General features: G+C 49.3%; 1 protein-coding gene across 1 annotated transcript in view; it reads left to right on the top strand.

Annotated features, from left to right (window-relative positions):
* Nucleotides 1-286: 286 nt before the first annotated feature.
* SLC5A10 (solute carrier family 5 member 10) overlaps nucleotides 287-18,819 on the top strand; it is a 132,244-nt gene continuing 113,711 nt past the window's right edge. Inside the window, exons 1-5 of the mRNA XM_048494819.1 lie at nucleotides 287-397; nucleotides 7,145-7,216; nucleotides 7,654-7,758; nucleotides 9,407-9,466; nucleotides 11,290-11,394. Of these exons, the coding sequence (XP_048350776.1) occupies nucleotides 287-397; nucleotides 7,145-7,216; nucleotides 7,654-7,758; nucleotides 9,407-9,466; nucleotides 11,290-11,394 (453 nt within the window). The remainder of the gene's footprint in view (nucleotides 398-7,144; nucleotides 7,217-7,653; nucleotides 7,759-9,406; nucleotides 9,467-11,289; nucleotides 11,395-18,819) is intronic.

Here is an 18,819-nt window from a genome sequence, read left to right as displayed (position 1 = left end):
AACCCGTTCTTCAAAACTGGGTCGTAGCAATGGCGGTTTGAATCTCCCCGGTCTCTTTTTTCTGTAATGATCAACCATATTTTAGCCGTTACCTTTTAGCTTAAGAGGACGGGATAGTCGGTGCTAGGCGTATGTGCAACCTTGCACATAGCTTGCTCATTAAAAGCACCCGTTCCGACTTTGAAGTTGTTTAATGATCAATTCTGGGATTCTTGCAAGTAGCTGGAAGTGCTCCAGTTCTTGTTGGAGTTCTGTGTCTTGGAGCTACACTCGGCTGCAGCAAACCATGGAAGGCAATTCCAGCGCCGGAGTGTTTTCTCTTTCTCCCCAGTTTACCGCTGCTGACGTGACCGTCGTGGTGGCCTATTTCATTTTAAACTTGGTGGTGGGCCTGTGGGTAAGACTGTTTTCCGTTGAGGCGGCAAATTTTAATCGGTAGCCGAATCGATCGAAAATGTTCGGTCTATTGGTAGGAGCAAATCAAAGTGGTCGAGGGTTGCGGCAGAGTGTTTGTCGCTGTAACAGGATAATAAATTGGGTTTCTATTTATCGATGTAGATAATTTATAAGTTGCCTTCCTGCTTAAATAGCCACCTCTTCGCTGTCTTTCCTATAAGAATGGCGGCTCTGGGAAGACGTGAAAGTGTAGTTAACCAAGCAATCACCTGCCTTTTAATCTAACTTCAAATCACCTGCCTTTTAATCTGTTAAAATCATCCAGTGCTTTAAAATAATATAGGAAGGTGTGCCTTTCTCTTAAGGAGACACTGGGCCATGGCATTGTCTCCCAAAGAAGTGCCAGTAGATAATTACCCGGTTTATTTCCAGAACAGGTCAACAGTGGAATTCCTCCCTAACCCACCCCCCTCAAAAAATTGCTTTCCCCCTTTTTTTGATTGTTGAGTTGCAACTGCTTATGGTGACCCCAGAGGGCACAGATGTCAAACTCACGGCCCACCAGATGTTATGGACTACAGTTCCCATCATCCCCTGCCAGCATTATGCTGGCAGGGGATGATGGGAACTGTAGTCCATAACATCTGGAGGGCCACAAGTTTGACACCTAGGCCGTAGGGTTTTAAAGGCCAGCAAAGACATTCAGAGGTGGTTTGTAGCAACCCCAACCAAAGCAGACCCTGCGTAGCTTCCAAGATCTGTCACAACTGGTCTATCCCGGACCATCCAGCCCATTGCAAGAGATAAACAAAGGTGGTTTGCCATGGCCTGCCTTGGTGGCCCCCCCAGCCAAATACTAGTTCAAGTTCAAGTTCAACCTTTATTAGGCATAAACATTCAAATACTAGCTGGTGCCAATTCTGGTGAGCTTCTGAAATCTGATGAGATTGGGTTTTCTCAGTCAGTGCAAAAGATCCTCTACCTCTGGTTTAATAAGGGGGCCATTCAATTTTGGGTAGAGCAGAGCAAATGTCCCTTGTAACTGGCACGTGAGCATTTTCCCTGGTAGGATCTCAGCAAGGGAATGTACTCCGGGCTTGCCCACTTGCCTTACTCTCGTAACAGCAAATAATGTTCTCCTTGTCCAGAGGTGGGATCCAGCAGGTTCTCATAGGTTCCTGAGAGTAGGTTACTAATTATTTGTGTGTGCCGAGAGGGGGTTACTAATTGGTGATTTTGCCACGTGATTTTTGCCTTAGTTACGCCCCTCCTCCGCTCCTCAGCAGTAGCGCACAGAACTGGAAGCAGTGTAGCAGGAGGTGCGTGGCAGCCTGCGCCTGCGTGCATTTGTTTCCTCGGGCCCAAGGACTGCAGTAGCTGCCGCGTCCCTGCCACAGCTCCGTCCAGCAATGCCCCACCCCCAGAATGCCCAGCCACGCCCCTGTCGTGCCCCACCCAGCCCCATTGGCACTACACCACTGTTTGAATCCCACCACCATGGGAACCTGTTACTAAAAATTTTTGATCCCACCACTGTCCTTGTCCCTGGCTGGCAGTTGGATGAGTTATCTGGGGAAGACCCCAGGGTATTGCCGAACCATCTTCAGCTGCAGCTTCTTCATGCTATGGCTTTTTCCAGATCTTGCCTTTAAACAATGCAACCAGGAGAGGGACGACTTGGTTCATTTCTGGGAACTGGTTCTGCAAAGGTCAGGAGGGTCCAAACAGCGATATTTTGAACTTGCGAATTCCCGCTGGCCTGCCTTTCCCTGGTCGCAGCAGCTTAAAAAAAAAATAAAAAAAAATGCCACTTCCCGTCTCTCGGCAGGACCTTGTGTGGGTGACCCCCCGCGGGTCCCGACCGTAAAAAGAAACTGGAGGCTAAAGGAAGGGTGTCTCATGTGGCTTTTATGCATAGCCTCAACTACCTCTGTTCTGTGCCCTTAACTAGACCCCCTCCCACAAGAAACTCTGCGCTCCGGTTCTACTGCTGTGAAGCAATTGCAGAACTATAGGAGAAACAGCCGGTTCGATTCCCATCTCGTGCATTTGTCTCAGTCTTTCCCCAAAATGGACACTTACTTCATTTTTTTAATTCATTCATTCATTCATTCATTCATTCATTCATTCATTCATTCATTCATTCATTCATTCATTCGTTCTTTCGTTCGTTCGTTCGTTCATTTGATTTTATAGGCCGCCTCATCCCCAAAGGGCTCTAGGAGGCTCACAATAATCCTAAACAACCATATAACAATTAACGGAATCCAAAAGAATACACAAACCATCTAAAAACAATAATAAATTAATTAATTAAAATTCAATGCAGCAAATAATTTCATCACAACACTACAATGCATGATTAGATTGGAGGCACCAAATCTAAAAGGCTGGGAGGGGCTGGCAGCGCCCAAGGATGGAAACAGCAGGCGCTGCCAAAGATGGTAAATGTGGCGGGCATTACGAGGGGGCAGCCGATCCGCAGCCAGCCTCATCAAAGTCCCGGTGGAACAGCTCAGTCTTACAGGCCCTGCAGAACTCGCCAAGGTCCCACAGGGCCCGGACAGCTGGAGGAAGAGTGTTCCACCAGGCAGGGGCCAGGGCCATAAACGCCCTGGCCCTGGTAGAGGCCAGCCACATCACGCAAGGGCCGGGGACCTCCAGTAGCTCCACCATCGCAGAACGCAATGGCCTGTTCGGGACATATGGGGTGACACAGTCCCACAGGTATGCGGGCCCCAAGCCGTGATGGGCCTTAAAGGTCAATACCAGCACCTTGAAGACTATCCGGAACTCCACTGGGAGCCAGTGCAGGCGGCGAAGCACGGGGGTGATATGAACTTGATAAGCACCCCCTGTAAGAAGCTGAGCAGCTACATTGTGGACCAGCTTCAACTTCTGGGTCAGTCTCAAAGGAAGGCCCACGTAGAGTGAGTTACAGTAGTCCAATCTCAAGGTGACCGTCGCATGGATCACAGTGGCCAGGTCGGCCTGGGAGAGGTAGGGTGCCAGCCGCCGGGCCTGGTGAAGATGGAAGAAGGCAACATGGGCAACCTGGCCCTCCATTGATAAGGAGGAATCCAGGCGGACCCCCAGGCTGCAAGCCAGAGAGGTCAGGGCCAACTTGACCCCTTCCAAAACCGGCGGCTGAAAATCCCCAGGCCTCTCACCACGGCCCAGCCAAAGGACCTCCGTCTTCGATGGATTAAGTTTTAACCTGCTCTGCCTCAACCAACCAGCAACCAACTCCAAACAGTGCTGGAGGGCCACAGGAGCAGAGGCTGTCCCCCCTCCATCAACAGAATGAGCTGGGTGTCGTCAGCATATTGATGACAACCCAGTCCAAAGCTCCGCACCAACTGAGCGAGGAGTCGCATGTAGATATTACATAAGAGCGGGGATAACAAGGCCCCCTGTGGTACCCCACAATGAAGTGGGCACCTATAGGAAGCCTGGTCCCCACACCACACCTGCTGACCCCTATCCCGGAGAAATGAGGTAATCCACTGAAGGACAGTGCCCCCTACCTCGAAAGCAGCCAGGCGGTGGGTCAAAAGATCGTGATCGACCACATCAACTGCTGCAGTAAGATCAAGCAATACTAGCAGCGCCGATCCGCCTCGGTCCAGCTGCATGCGGTGCGTATCTGTGATAGCGACGAGGACAGTCTACGTCCCATGTCCAGCCCGGAAGCCGGACTGGAAGGGATCGAGTGCCGATGTGTCCTCCAGGAAGCCCTGAAGCTGCTCCAACACTACTCTCTCAATTACCTTCCCCAGAAACAAAGATTCGAGACGGGGCGGTAATTGGCCAGATCACCGGGATCTAAGGATGGTCTTTTCGAGAGTGGGTGGACCACCGCCTCCTTCAACCCACCCGGAAACACTCCTTGCTCAAGGGAGCTGTTGACGCTATTCAACAGGTGGGGTCGTAACTCCTCCCGGCAAGCTTTTATCAGCCAGGAGGGGCACGGATCCAGAGGACAGGTTGTAGGTCTAGCAGCAGCTAGGACCCTGTCGACATCGGACTCGGCAAGCAGGGAAAACCGGTCCATACAAGGACCTGAAGGCGACTTTGCCCAAGGCAACTGTCTCGCCCCAGGTTTTGGTGATACAAGCCAGGTCCATCTGCTGGGCCCCAAGAAAGTCCTGGAGTATCACGGTCTTATTATTGATGGACCTGGCATTGATCAACACCAAGGATGAAGCAGGGGATGCCTGAGCCCCACAGCCCTCATTCCTCGGGATAGGTCGGAGGCCGGGGGGGGGGGGGCGAGCATAATCACATCTCCCCCTTCTTCTCTCATATGGCCCCCACCTACCGTCATATCTACCCCGTCCCAATACTACTGGTATCCCCCGCCCCCTAGTGCCACCCCCCCCCGCTCCCACCATCCCCTCCCATAGCAATGGCCCAAGGCAAAAGAGCCTGATCCAACAGTTAAAAGCAAGCTGTCTAGCTACTAATTTCAATAACATCTAACTCCTAGCTACACTCACTACTCACAACCGTATGGACTAACTACTTTACCTACCTGTTAATTACAATTCAATATGATAACCTAATTAAATACTCAGTATGACAATTCCACCAACTAGCTATTTACAATAACATTACCCTACGCTACCAATAAAATTTGAGGACTATATATATGTATGTGTATTTATATATGTGTGTATTTGACCATCTGCCAGCCCCCTCCTTGGGGTTTGATGCCAGACGTCTCTTGCTATTAACTATTTATTGAAGGTTACTGCTGCTATAGTTTTAAGGTTTTATATTATTTTTAACTGGGATTATTCAATTTGTTTTTACTGTGTTTGTTGTTGTTTTGCTGTATACTGCCCTGAGCCCTTTGGGGGTAGGGCGGTTTATCAAATCGAATGAATGAATGAATGAATGAATGAATGAATGAATGAATGAATGAATGAATGAATGAATGAATGAATGAATGAATAAAATAAAATAAAATAAGATATAAAATGCAAATGCATGGTGCAAAATGCAATGGGAGATGCAAAATGCAATGGGTGATGCAAAATGCAATGGGTGATGCAAAATGCAATGGGTGATGCAAAATGCAATGGGCCACAGTCAATACCAGTGAAGATAATCCTCTGGGCCTCAACTCGTGGAGTACAGTCAAAGAATAATTCCAAAAAGTCCAAAAAGTCAAGAGGAGGGTAGCTGTAACAGTTGTGTTCTGATAGTATAAAAAAGTATTCATCAAGCACCATCCAGGAGTCTGTGCCACTGGCTCCTGAGCAAGATGCTGATGACTAGAGCTGACGCTACCAAGGAGGACCATGGGGGTCGCTGCCACCAACACCTCCACGGTTCTGAAAATAGTACCCTCTTAGGCGCCAAAAGGATCCTCCCATGGTTGGAAGACAGGGGCTTCTGCCCCCAGCCCCACGCACATCCAGTTGATCACCCTTCCCAACTCACTGGGCACCTCCTCTCTCCTGTTGGACTCCCACACCGCCAAAGGACTGGCAGAAATGTCCACAATGGCCAAAGTCAACACTACAAGTAGGAAAAACCCACAGAAACGAAATGCATGGGTGGGTGCAGGGGTGTAACGAGGCAGCCCTGGGCAAACTGTAGCCCTGGGCAAACTGTAGCTCAGGCAGACCCTGAGTTGGATGCCCCCCCACCCCCATGGGCGGCCACTCCACCACGACCAAATTTTTTTTTCACCAGGACATTGGTGTCTGCAGGGGGTGCAGTTTTAGACATATCAGCACCAAATCTTCAGCATATCATCAGGAGACTGTCCTTACGCTACTCCCCAAGTTTGGTGAGGTTTGGTTCAAGGAGTCCAAAGTTATGGACTCCCAAAGGGGGTGCCCCTATCCCCCATTGTTTTCAATGGGAGCTAATAGGAGATGGGGGCTACAGTTTTGAGGGTCCATAACTTTGCCCCCCCCCCCCTGAACCAAACTGCACCAAACCTGGGGGGTATCATCAGGGCAGTCTCCTGATGAGACCCTGAAAGTTTTGAGACTGTGCCTTCAGAAATGTGCCCCCCCCCAGCCTGCAACCCCCATTGACAGCAATACAGAAAACTCAATGCAGAACAAAGATTCTTGGGCAAATTTCTAGGATGTTCCTGAAGGGGGCGCATTTTTGGATGTATCAGCACCAAAATTTCAGGGTATCATCTGGAAACTATCCTAATGATACCCCCCAGGTTTGGTGCAGTTTGGTTCAGGGGGGCCAAAGTTATGGACCCTCAAAACTGTAGCCCCCATCTCCTATTAGCTCCCTTTGGAAACAATGGGGGCTAGGAGCACCCCCTTTGGGAGTCCATAACTTTGGACTCCCTGAACCAAACCTCACCAAACTTGGGGGGTAGCATTTGGTGAGGTGCCGCTAGCCTAAAAACTGCGCCCCCTGCAGGCAAACAATGGAAAACCACTAAAATACCCAAAAACGACCCCAGCATTTTGATGCCCCCCACAAGGTGATGCCCTGGGCAGCTGCCCACCTTGCCCAATGGGCATTACGCCAGTGGGTGGGTGTGTTTGTCTTCATCCTGGGCTAGTGAGCGTAGGTTGCAGACTGTGATGAATATTTAGGGGTTGCCAATTTCCAGTTGACGACTGGAGCTCCTCCAGAGTAACAGCTGACCTCCAGACTGCAGCAATCAAAAACAGCCACATTAAAGGGTGAAGTCTATGACTTTATACTCCGCTGAGGTCCCGCTCCGTGCAGCAATTGTGGTCCCTAATGGTGTCTTTCTCAGTCTTCCTGTAGGGTCAACAGGAACACAGTGAGCGGTTACTTCCTGGCGGGGAAGAATGTTGCTTGGTGGCCGGTAAGTGGGCACAGACTTCCCCTTTGGGTGCTGAATCAGGAGCACCACCCAGTGTGGTGTAGTGGTTAAGAGCAGGTGCACTCTAATCTGGAGGTGCACTATTCCCTGCTCTGCCACTTGAGCTGTGGAGGCTTATCTGGTGAACCAGATTAGCTTGTGCGCCCCAACACATGCCATCTGGGTGACCTTGGGCTAGTCACAGTTCTTTGGAGCTCTCTCAGCCCCACCCACCTCACAGGGTGTTTGTTGTGGGGGGGGGGTAGGGAAAGGAGATTGTAAAGGCTGTTTGAGTCTCCTTAACAGGAGAGAAAGGGGGGATATAAATCCAAACTCCTTCTCCTCCTCCTCCTCCTCCTCTTCTTCTGAAAGCCCAGTTTGAAATTAAATGTGACGCACACAAAGGCATGGGATTCTTATCGGCTGTCTTTGGCTTGCAGATCGGAGCGTCTCTGTTCGCCAGCAGTGAAGGATCAGGCCTTTTCATCGGGCTGGCTGGCTCTGGAGCTGCTGGGGGAATAGCCGTGGCCGGCTTTGAGTGGAACGTAAGGACCTCTGTTTAATCAAACCTTTATGGTGAATCAGCCCATAGACTCTTGTTTTAACTCTCCGTGTGTCAGAGATGACGTGGTTAACTAAGCATGATCCCGATATTCGGTCAGGCATATCTTCACATCCAAGAATGACTAGAAACTGGTCTTTTGTTTTAATCCTGTGATTCTAAGGAAACTGAATTAGGTGTTGAACTGTGGTTTGTGCATAACAACTTGAGGAGGAATACTTCTAGTAGTTTCCTGGCATTATCCTACTCTTTTCATCCGTGATGAAAAAAATAGATTATCATTGTATTAAAAAAATCTACAGATAATTTGTAGAGCACTGAAATTATATACCTTTGGACATCCTACGTTGAAGAATATTAGGAAGAATTAAATGAAGAGATTTTCAAAAGCTCACAAACTTAGGTCACAAAAGACCCAAACAATCCCTATTCGAGTTCACTCAGAGAAATAACCCTGAACGAACATATTTACAGGTATTTTAAAGTGTGGTTTATTGCTTTTACCTAAACAAACTTTTGTAATACAGTTACTGCATCAAGTAGTCCTGCTTTAGTTGACCACACCATCCCTGACACCGTGGAAACATACCAAATAATTAACATCTCTCGATAACTGTGTTGCTCTCATAGAGCCAGCGTGGTGTAGTGGTTAAAGGGACAGTTTAGGGCAGTGGTGGCGAACCTATGACACGGGTGCCAGAGGTGGCACTCAGAGCCCTCTCTGTGGGCACGCGTGCACAGAGTTTGTCATGTGGTAATAGTGTAATTATTTCAGGGAGATTATTAGCATTAAATCTAAGACCTAGTTTTGGAGATGCCGTGTAGGTAACCCTGTTAAGCGCTGTTAAACCCTACTGATTTTCATGGGAAGAACGAAAGCATGATCCTTTACCTGGGAGTAAGCTCTGTTACTGGCAATGGGGTTTGCTTCTGAGTAAACCCTCCTAGGGTCGTGATTCACCTGTTAGAAGCGTTGCACAGTTGCTTCAAAGCAAAGTCACCGACTACCACCAAGCTTACTCCTGAGTAATGCGCGCCTTGGAGCCAACCATTTTTTCTATACCAAAACCTCAGTATTCAGGTTAAATTGTCATGTTGGCACTTTGCGATAAATAAGTGGGTTTTGGGTTGCAGTTTGGCCGCTCGGTCTCAAAAAGGTTTGCCATTACTGGTTTAGGATCTGGGAAACCCCGGTTCGAGTCCCCACTCTGCCATGGAAATTTGAGTGACCTTGGGACAGTCACGCATTCTCAGCTGATTTTGGCTAGCATGTCAATGTGAATGGAAGACCTCCAAAGAATACCACGGGAGGGGGGACTCCGAGGCAGGAATGACAAACCACCTCTGAGCATCTCTGGCCTTGAAAAGTGTAAGTCGCTGCAAGTCAGTTGTAAGTCATTGTAAGTCAGCTGTGACTTTTGCACACAGAGGGTCCTATGTCCAATTGCCCACAATGCCAGATGGAAAGATCAGGGAGTAAACAGGTGGTGTGAAATACCGGTACCTCTTTCCGGAGACCCTGAAGAGTGGCAGCCAGCCTAAGTAGACTGAATGTGTGATCTCCTATAAAGCACATTTGTTTGCATGAGACCTGAACGTCTGTGAGTAAATTTCTCTCTGCGTTGTTTCAGGCTACCTACGTACTTCTGGTGTTGGCTTGGGTGTTTGTTCCCGTCTACATGTCTTCGGAGGTAAGCAGAAATGGGCACGTACCTGTTAATAACACATCATATATTTTACTCACGGCTCTGTTGGAGCCGTGGCTACCTCTTCCTCGTCAAAGATGGCTGACGGCTGAGGAACGTCATGTGCTGGGGCAGAGGCGGAGCGCTCATGGGGACATGTAGGATAACATATCCCCGGGCGCATGCCAGCTGGTCATATGGGGGGCAGAGAATTGCCCCCCACACCCCGCCCCTCGACCCGGCCCCGCCAGGCTGCTCCTTCAGCCGGCGGAGTCTCCGTGGCAGGTTCCCGCCAGCTAAGGTAAGTGGGACATGGTGTGTGTGTGTGGGGTGTGGGTGTGTGCCTAGAGCAGGTGTTGCCCTGGGCGCCATCCCCCCCCCCCCCCACGGCTCTGTGCTGGGATCTCTTGTTATGTTCCTTCAAGGCTCAGGATTGAATTCAATTTATTGATTGGAGTTCAAAGCGGGTTATGCTTCAGGAATTCATTGTCAAGACTAAAGCTTTCCCACCGAGCTATCCCAACAAAGATTGCTGGCCTCTGTTACTAGGCCACAGCAATCTGTTACTACTACCCCCCCCCCCCCCCGCCACCGCTTTCACCAGCTTGCCCCATCACCCCGCTCCCAGATATCAATCCAGATGTGCCCGGCCTGGGAAAGGCATTGCTGAAAGCCCACGCGTTCCTACATAGCAAAGCTCTACACAAACAACAAGCAGGAGCAGTCCGGGTGCCGCAGAGGTGCTGTGTAGCAAATCTAAATGGAGTAAGCTGCAGATAGAGGGTAAATAAAAACAGTAGGGGAGGGAGAGGGAGGGGCCAAGCATCTGGCTGTGGCCCACCCACCCTGGGGGGGAGGGTGAAGGAGGAGGAGTGAGGAAGGGGGCCTATATTCTGGTTGAGGCCCACCTACACTGGGAGGAAGGTTTGGGGGAGGAAGGACCGGTCATCTGGTTGGGGGCCCACTCACCATGGGGGAGGGGGAAAGGGGCCTGTCATCTGGTAAGGACCCACCCTAGGGGGAGGGGGAAGCGGGAGGGAGGGTGCCCATGGTGATGTAGTGGTTAAGGTCAGGTGCACTCTAATCTGGAGAACTGCGTTGGATACCCCGCTCTGCCATTTGAACTGTGGAGGCTTATCTGGTGAGCCAGATCAGCTTGTGCACTCCAACACATGCCAGCTGGGTGACCTTGGGCTCTCTCAGCCCCACCCACCTCACAGGGTGTTTGTTGTGGGAAGGGAAGGGAAAGGAGATTGTAGGACCCTTTGAGTCTCCTTACAGGAGAGAAAGGGGGAATATAAATCCAAACTCCTCCTCCTCCTCCTCCTCCTCCTCCTCGTCTTCTTCTTCTTCTTCTTCTTCTTCTTCTTCTGACCCACCCACCCTAGTGGGAGGGGGAAGTAAATAAATTACTCCCCACCCCCGGATTTAGTAATCAATCTTCCCATTTTCCCCTATTAGTTATTACCATTAACAGCTAGAGAGTTGGAAATAGCTGTATTTTCCCCTCCATCTGAAGATGGATTGGTTTTTCTTAACTGACACTCTGTCTTTCTCCCCAAAGGGAACCCGAAGCAGCTGATCCCGTTCTCCCCTTCTGTGCTTTGTCCTTACAACAACCCTGCAAGGCAGGTTACAATACTGTTCTTCTGGGGCAGATTGCTGTGTGACCTAGGGCCAGTCGTGTACTTCTCAGCCTAGCCTACCTCATAGGGTTATTGTGAGGGTACAGGTAGAGAACAGGGGAAATGTTGTAAGTCACTCTGGGTTGGGGAGAGAAAGCAAGGTTTATAACAATAATGCAGAGGTCCTCTTTCTGCCTGCCCCAGATTATCACCATGCCGGAATATCTCCAACGGCGGTTTGGCGGAGAGAGGATCCGTGTGTACCTTTCGGTCCTGTCCCTGTTGCTGTCGGTCTTCACTAAGATCTCGGTGAGTGAGTGACAACGGGGAAAACAGTGCCTTGTGGCTACACTGGGGCATTCCTCACCCTTGTTAGAATTGTTTGCAATGTGGTGAAGCATACCTGCGTCAAGCCACTCCCGACGCCCGGTGACCCTACGAATCAACAATTATCCCAAATGTCCTCTTGTTCAGGGCTTGCAAACTGAGCGCCGCGGCTTCCTTTATAGAATCGATCCATCTTATCCCGGATCTTCCTCTTTTCCAGCTGCCTTCAGCTTTTCCTAGCGTTATTGTCTTTTCCTGTGACTCTTCTCTTTTCACAATACAACCAAAGTACGATAGCTTCAGCTTAAGTATTTTAGCTTCTAGGGAGAGTTCAGGCTTGATTTGATCAATAGCCGACTTATTTGCCTTTTTGCGGTTTCTGTAAAATTCTCCTCCCACACCACATTTCAAATGAATTTACCTTCTTCCCATTGGCTTTCTTCATTGTCCGACGTTCACACTCATACATAGTAATAGGGAATATTATGGCATGAATTATCTTGTGCTTGGCTGCTGGCAACACATGTTTACACTTGAGAAATTTTTGTAGCTCCTTCACGGAAGCCCTTCCCGGTCTCAATCTCTGATTTCTTGGTTGCAGTCTTTCTTCTGTCAGTTTCTTTATTGTGCAGCTTTCACACCAAAGCACACCACGTTCCCTTATGAACGGACATTTGGCTACCTTCAGCTCCCAGCTTTGCCCCTCCCTATAGAGAGTGTCTTAACCTACTGCATCTGTGTATGGTTCTCCAGTTGCACAGTGGCAGATAGGAAGGCGCTCCAAAGGGTGATCACTACTGCACAGAGGATTATCGGCTGCCCTCTCCCCTCCTTGGAAGAACTCTATAATTCCCGAAGCCTAAAGAAAGCCCAAAATATTCTGAGAGACCCGTCTCATCCAGCACACTCTCTTTTTGAACTGTTACCATCCGGCAGACGATACAGGTCTATCAAAACTAGGACAAAGAGGCTTAGAGACAGCTTCTACTCTAGAGCTGTGGCTATGCTAAACTCCGCGGCTTCGTGTTGATGTGTTTGGGGCTGTGTAGGGATGGGTGGAGGAAGGGGAAAGTGGTGATGGGGTATGAGTCTGAAATTGTGTGCATCGAGGAATGCTGCTGTAAATTTCATTGTGCGTGCACAATGACAATAAATGCTTATGCTTATGCTTATGCTTATGGTACTCGGCAATAAAACGACGGCTGAAAATATTACTCACCACAACACAATGTGTAGGTGCTGGGGCAATCCAGCATTTGGGTTGCGATGAGCCCCGATGTAGTGGGTTCGAGAGATGGCAAAAAACCATCTGTGTCAGAAGCGACAGTCTCAAGTCATGTCTCTTACCTGAAATGGCTTTTACTCCTGATAGGGACAATTTACAAGATTCTTGATTCAGTTCTGGAACCCAAGAAGAGTTTCGGGGTAGGAGCTCTCGAGACTTAATATTCCTTTTGGTGGCTGGCAATAGGAACTTTTACTCTGGAAAGCTCATACTACTAAGTAGCGTTTAGGGGCTACTGGACTGAAATCTAATTTTTGTACTACATAAGAACATAAGAACTTAAGAAAGAGCCTGCTGGATCAGACCAGAGTCCCTCTAGTCCAGCACTCTGCTACTCACAGTGGCCCACCAGATGCCTTTGAAAGTTCACATGCAGGATGGGAAAGCAATAGCCTTCTGCTGCTGCTGCTGCTGCTCCTGAGTACCTGGTCTGCTAAGGCACTTGCAATCTCAGATCAAGGAGGATCAAGATTGGTAGCCATTACACACCAACATGAGTACTTTTTCAAGGTTCTTTAAAAGTTCCTGTATTTTCCCCAGGATGGGGGTTAAAAGCACCTCTTTTTGGTGGGAAACCAGCAGGAAAGAAAAGGGTGATGCTTTCTTCTTTCTTCTACTGTCCTCTTCCCTGATAAATCAGTTCAAGTCTCTTGAGTTAGCAAAAGAAGAAACATCATTTTTTCAAGATGTAGCAAATGTCTTTCTTTGCAGCGTGGTGTAGCAGGTGGATTCTAATCTGGAGAGCCGGGTTTGATTCCCCACTCCTCCACATGAGCGGCAGACTGGAGTGGAATTTGTTTCCCCGCACCTCCACATGAAGTCTGCTAGGTGACCCTGGGCCGGTCACAGTTCTCTCAGAACTCTCTCAGCCCCACCTGCCTCGCAAGGTGTCTGTTGTGGGGAGAAGAAAGGCAAGGAGGTTTTAAGCCACCTTTACAGGAGAGAAAGGTGGAATATAAATCCAAACTCCTGCTCCACCTCTTCTTTTGCTGCTGCTGCTGGATGGTTTTGGTTGTAATGCAGCTATTCCCCCAGCAGGGTGTGTGTGTGGCTAAGCTACTCCCCCAACCCAACACCTTTCAGCATGTCTCCTGCAAATTCCTGCTGATGTTTCACTTATCCACAAGCTGGGTGGAAGGAAAATCTGAGGTTTAAGTCTACAGCCCGTTTCTACCAAGGGGCATAACTCTTTGGGAACCAGCCTGAGTTCAATTTGTTCATTGCTATTAGTGGAAGTTGTGCACGTTTAACTTTGCCTGAGACGTGCCTGTCAGGAATCTTTGCTCTTTATTGCTGATTATTGCAGGCAATTCTGAGGGTCATTAGTGAATCAAAGTTACAGGAGACATTTTTTAAACATGTAGTTAGAGGGTGTTAGACTGTTTGAACCAGGTTCGAATGCTCTGCCTTGGAAGCTTGCAGGCTTGCAGGCTGACCTTGGCCTAGTCATTCCTTTAAACAAAAGAACATAAGAAAGTACCTGCTGGAACAGACCAGAGTCCATCTAGTCCAGCACTCTGCTACTCGCAGTGGCCCACCAGGTGCTTTGGGGAGCTCACACGCAGGATGTGAAAGCAGTGGCCTTCTCAGCCAAACCTACCTCTCAGGGTTCTTGTGAGTTGCAAAATTTTTGTGTCACAACCCAGAAGGCCCTTTCTCAGGCTTCCTGGCCCCCACCTGGTCCCCCAAGCAAGTGTGTAGGTCTTGTTTTGTATTGAGAGAAAATTGTTCAGCTGCATCTTTTTAAAGATTGGGGAGATGAGAGAAGACTGCCTGGAAAAGAGAATAATGGGCGGCAGGAAAAGTGGAGTGGCTACTGGAGATCCAATTGGTTGGGCAGATGAAAAAAATGTTTCAGTGGCAGCTGCAACCACAATATTGACTTTATTTTCTCTCACTCCTCATTTCTGGTGTATTTTTAATTACCTCCTTTCCTAAGGTGACCAGATGGTCACCTTTGTGAACCGGGATGGGGGTAGGTGGCCGCGCGCGCATGCGCGTGCAGCCGCAGGAGCACACAGCCTTCTGGGGCTTGCTGTTTCCCGCCCTGTGACAGGGCGGGAAATGGCAAGCCCCAGAAGGCTGTGCTCCTGCGGTCACGTGCGGGGGAGGCTGCTGCACTGCCTTGCGCCCCAGAAGGCAGTGCGGCAGCCTCCCAAAAATCGGGACAATTTAAATAACCCACGGGACGCAGGACAAATTGTTTGAAGGAGGGACTGTCCTGCCAAAAGCGGGACGTCTGGTCAGCCTGTCCTTTCCTCCTTCACTCCTCTGTGTGTATAATTCCACCCCCTGTGGCAGCCATAGTTTGTGGCTCCGTCCACTGTGGCTGCCATGTTGTGAATTGGTCCACTTGTGGCAGCCATAGTTTGTGGCTCAGCCTCCTGTGGCAACCATGTTGTGGATTGCTCCACCTCCTCTGGCAGCCATGTTGTGTGGCTTTGTTTTCTGTAGCAGCCATGTCGTGGATTGCTTCGTCTCTTCTGGCAGCCATGTTATGCTGCTCCGCCTCCCGAGGCAGCCATGTTGTGGATTGCTCCGCCTCTTCTGGCAGCCATGTTGTGTGGTTCCACCTCCTGTGGCAGCCATGTTGTGGCTGGCTCCATCTCCTACAGCAGTCATTTTGTAGTTGCACCTATCACCCTGTGTCACAATTCCAGAGGTGCCCACTGGTTCCAAAAAGTTGGGGACCTTCTGCTCTAAAAACCTTATAAGTAGCATAAGATGTGCAAAAGGCTGACCTTTCTACCACCTTCTATTTCCTGGCGTAACATTCTGCCAGGTATGTTCCGTTCTTTGTCCTTTGTTGTCTTTGGGGCTTCTTGGCACACCTAGGTGTGACTCTGGAATTTCGGTCCATTGTTTCCACGGCTGTGCCGGCCGGCCCTGCCTTAGGGCTTTTCTTTAGTCTAAATGGTAGCTGTTTTCCCCAAAGGACATCTCGTCTCCTGCCTTCCCCAGAGGCTGGGCCTTTTTATTCAAGGGCATTGCAACCTCTTAGTCATGTTCTCATTCTGCCATGGAGTAACTGGTTTGGTCCAGGGGATTAAATGAGCATCTACCCCATTCAAGGGGGATTTGGATAATTGCGTTGCTAACAATTGGCTGAGACAAAAGTCTGCGCATGCAGGAGATGTGTGAAGGAGTGGGACAGTCCATTCAGACCTGAGATTCTGATTTGGGTTTCGTCTTCTTTTCTTTTTGTACAGGCAGCGGTGTCGATTTATTCATTTTTATTTATTTACTAGCGGTACCCAGCCACGCGTTGCTGTGGGTTATTGTGGTGAAATGGGAAAGGAACAGTAGCAGCAAATCAATTGCAGAGGCCAGCAGTATGTGCTCATGGAAACGCGCAGCCTGATACTGTGCGATGTCATTGATGGGTGTGACCACATTCCTTGGGAGGGGGGATGGAAAGGCACCCCTCCCACACATCTAGGCTGGCTGGTCATGATCCTTTACCTGGGAGTAAGGTTGGTTGGTGGCAATGGGTGTTGCTTCTGAGTAAACCCTCTGAGGGGCACGACTCAGCCATTCAAAGTATGTCACGGTTGCTTTACCGAGCTTACTCCTGAGTAACGCATGCCTCAGAGGCAACCTGGTTTTCTGAACTGTAACCTCAGTATTCAGGGAATCTAGGCTGGCTGGCCCCTCTCTCCCCTCCCTTGCATGCCACTCCTCACTCTCTCCCCTCCCTCACTTCTCTTCCCTTGCATGCCTCCCCCTCCGTCCCTTCCCTCTCCCTCCCTCCAGCTGTCTTTTACATTCAAGCTTGTTCAATATGGGTGTGGAATATGGGCGAGGAAGTAGTTAAATGGTGGTTGGATGTGAGGGAGGGCAGAGTGAGGAGTGTGAGGATGAGCTGAATGTGTATGAGAGTATGTGTGTTGTGTGATAGTAGTGGGTGAGGCACAGAGAGTGAAAGGTACCTGCGTGTGAGGGAGGGGGGACCCCACCTGACGTCTCACATGGCAATATGAGTATGTGTTTCACTTCCACTCGAGTTATTACCTATGTACTGTTTCCACTGCTCATATCTGGCCATCTGAGCGAACATTTTAAGGGCACGAACATTTTAAGGGTGACAGTTACACACAGGCAGCTGCATGTCCTTCACCATGGAGCGCCAGAAAAAAGGTGTTTTACCTGGGCCATGTGTGAAATTTCAGGTATGTGAACATCTAAAAACACTCTTGCCTGGCTGACTACAGTGGCTGGGAATTTTCAGAGGAATTGGCCCAGCAGTTCCTGTGCTAGACCATCAGGAACAAACTCACAGTTTGTTTTTATATATATAGATAAATCTTTACCCCTGGCCTTGTCCTAGTGCTTCTAGGCAGCTTGCATGAGTTAAAAACAATTTTAAAAAACACAATAAAAATATCATCAACGAAATATGACAATTAAAACTGCAATAAAAATAGAACAATAAAAATAGAACAATTAAAACTGCCATTAAAATATCCTTGAAATAATCCCCACCCCAACTCCCTGACGCCCAACCTCTAGACCAGAAGCTGTAGAGGAGAGGATTTCCAAGAGGAGGCTATTCCAGAGCCTCAGGGAATCATGGAGAAAGCACTCCTGTGTGTCTCGGCTTCCCCACTTAGGTGAACAGAGATACCACCAGGAACACCTCTCTGTGTGACCTGGGCAGGTACATAACAGGTGCAGGTGTTCCTTCAGGAAGGCAGGGCCCAAGCCATTGAGAGCTTGAAGTATCAACGTCAAAAACATGAATTGGGCCCGGGGGCAAATCAAGAGCCATTAGAGTTCTTTAAGGACCAACATGGTTCATGTCTGGCCAGATGTACTGACTAACAGCTCAGCTACCACACACTGCACCAGCTCCAGCTTCTGGACTGTCTTCAAGGGCAGTCCCACGCAGAGCACATTGCAGTAGTCAAGCAGAGAAGTTACCAGAGCACAAACTGGCAAGGAATGCTTTTCCCAGAGTAAAGATGGCCATGTGGGTCAAGTGGGAGCACGGATCCCTGCGATGGCCGTCTTATGTGAATGAAGTAACGTGTGCTTTTCCCATGTGGGTCCAGCTGGCAGGAATGGAAGCCGTTACCCACGCAGAAAATCAACACTTTGCCCAATTCATGCAAAACCGTATCAGGTGCTTCACGGGGGCCTGCGGGGCTTGTGTTTATGTGAACCTAGTAGACTACCCACACATGGGATTATGCTCTGTTGTTGGCACATATCTGGCCCAAGTGGACCGCGAGGCAGTTTCTTCTGCGTTAAGGTGCTGCTCAGACTTAAGAGCCAGGTCAGAATCAGGTGGTTTATGAAACCTTCAGTCCCAGGATCCTTGCTTGAATGGGAACCACAATACGGCCTCACAGCTATAGCAGCGGTGCCGTAGTGCGGCAGAGAAGCAACCCAGCATTTCCATTCTGAAGCCAGCCAAATAGAACCGCCATATTCAGAGACAGTATACCTCTGAATGTCAGTGGCTCTGGGCAGTGAGGAGGGGAGCTTTATGTGGTGTAGTGGTTAAAAGCGGTAGATCTTGAGAGCTGATTTGACTCCCTACCCCTTTGCATGAGCAGCAGACACTGATCTGGTGAGCTGGATTTGTTTCCTCACTCCTCCACATGAAGCCTGCTGGGTGATCCTGGGCTAGTCCCAGTTCTCTCCAAACTCTCTCAGTCCCACCTACCTCACCAGGTGTCTGTTGTGGGAAGGGGAAGGGGAAAAGTGTTTGTAAGCCCCTTTGAATCTCCTTACAGGGCAGAAAGATGGGGTACAAATCCAAACTCTTCTTCTTTGGCCTCTACATGGGGCCTGTTGTGGTACTCAAAAGCGAAATGGGAGACCGGACTCAATGGATCCTGGTTCTGATCCAACGGGGATTTTCTTCTGCTCCCGCTAGACTGCCCAGTCAGAGACACCTGGGATCTTACCAAAATATGTCCCCCCAAAAGTGGAGTATTTATTTTGCTAGAGTGAAAATTGTCCAGAGCTGAACGGGTTTTTGTTTAAAATCTCCACTGGGGTGATTTAAGGATAATTTCCTCGGAAAGGGGTGATGTATTCCTTTTACTGCCTTTCTCGGATCAAAGTAAGGAATCCATGAGCTCATCGAAAGCGTCCTGTTCCTCTCCCAGCGCAGG

This window comes from Sphaerodactylus townsendi, linkage group LG04 (assembly GCF_021028975.2).
Source record: "Sphaerodactylus townsendi isolate TG3544 linkage group LG04, MPM_Stown_v2.3, whole genome shotgun sequence".
In the NCBI taxonomy this organism is placed as follows: Eukaryota; Metazoa; Chordata; class Lepidosauria; order Squamata; family Sphaerodactylidae; genus Sphaerodactylus; species Sphaerodactylus townsendi.
The sequence above is the reverse complement of the archived record's forward strand: the minus strand, read 5'-3'. Positions and strand labels throughout refer to the sequence as shown.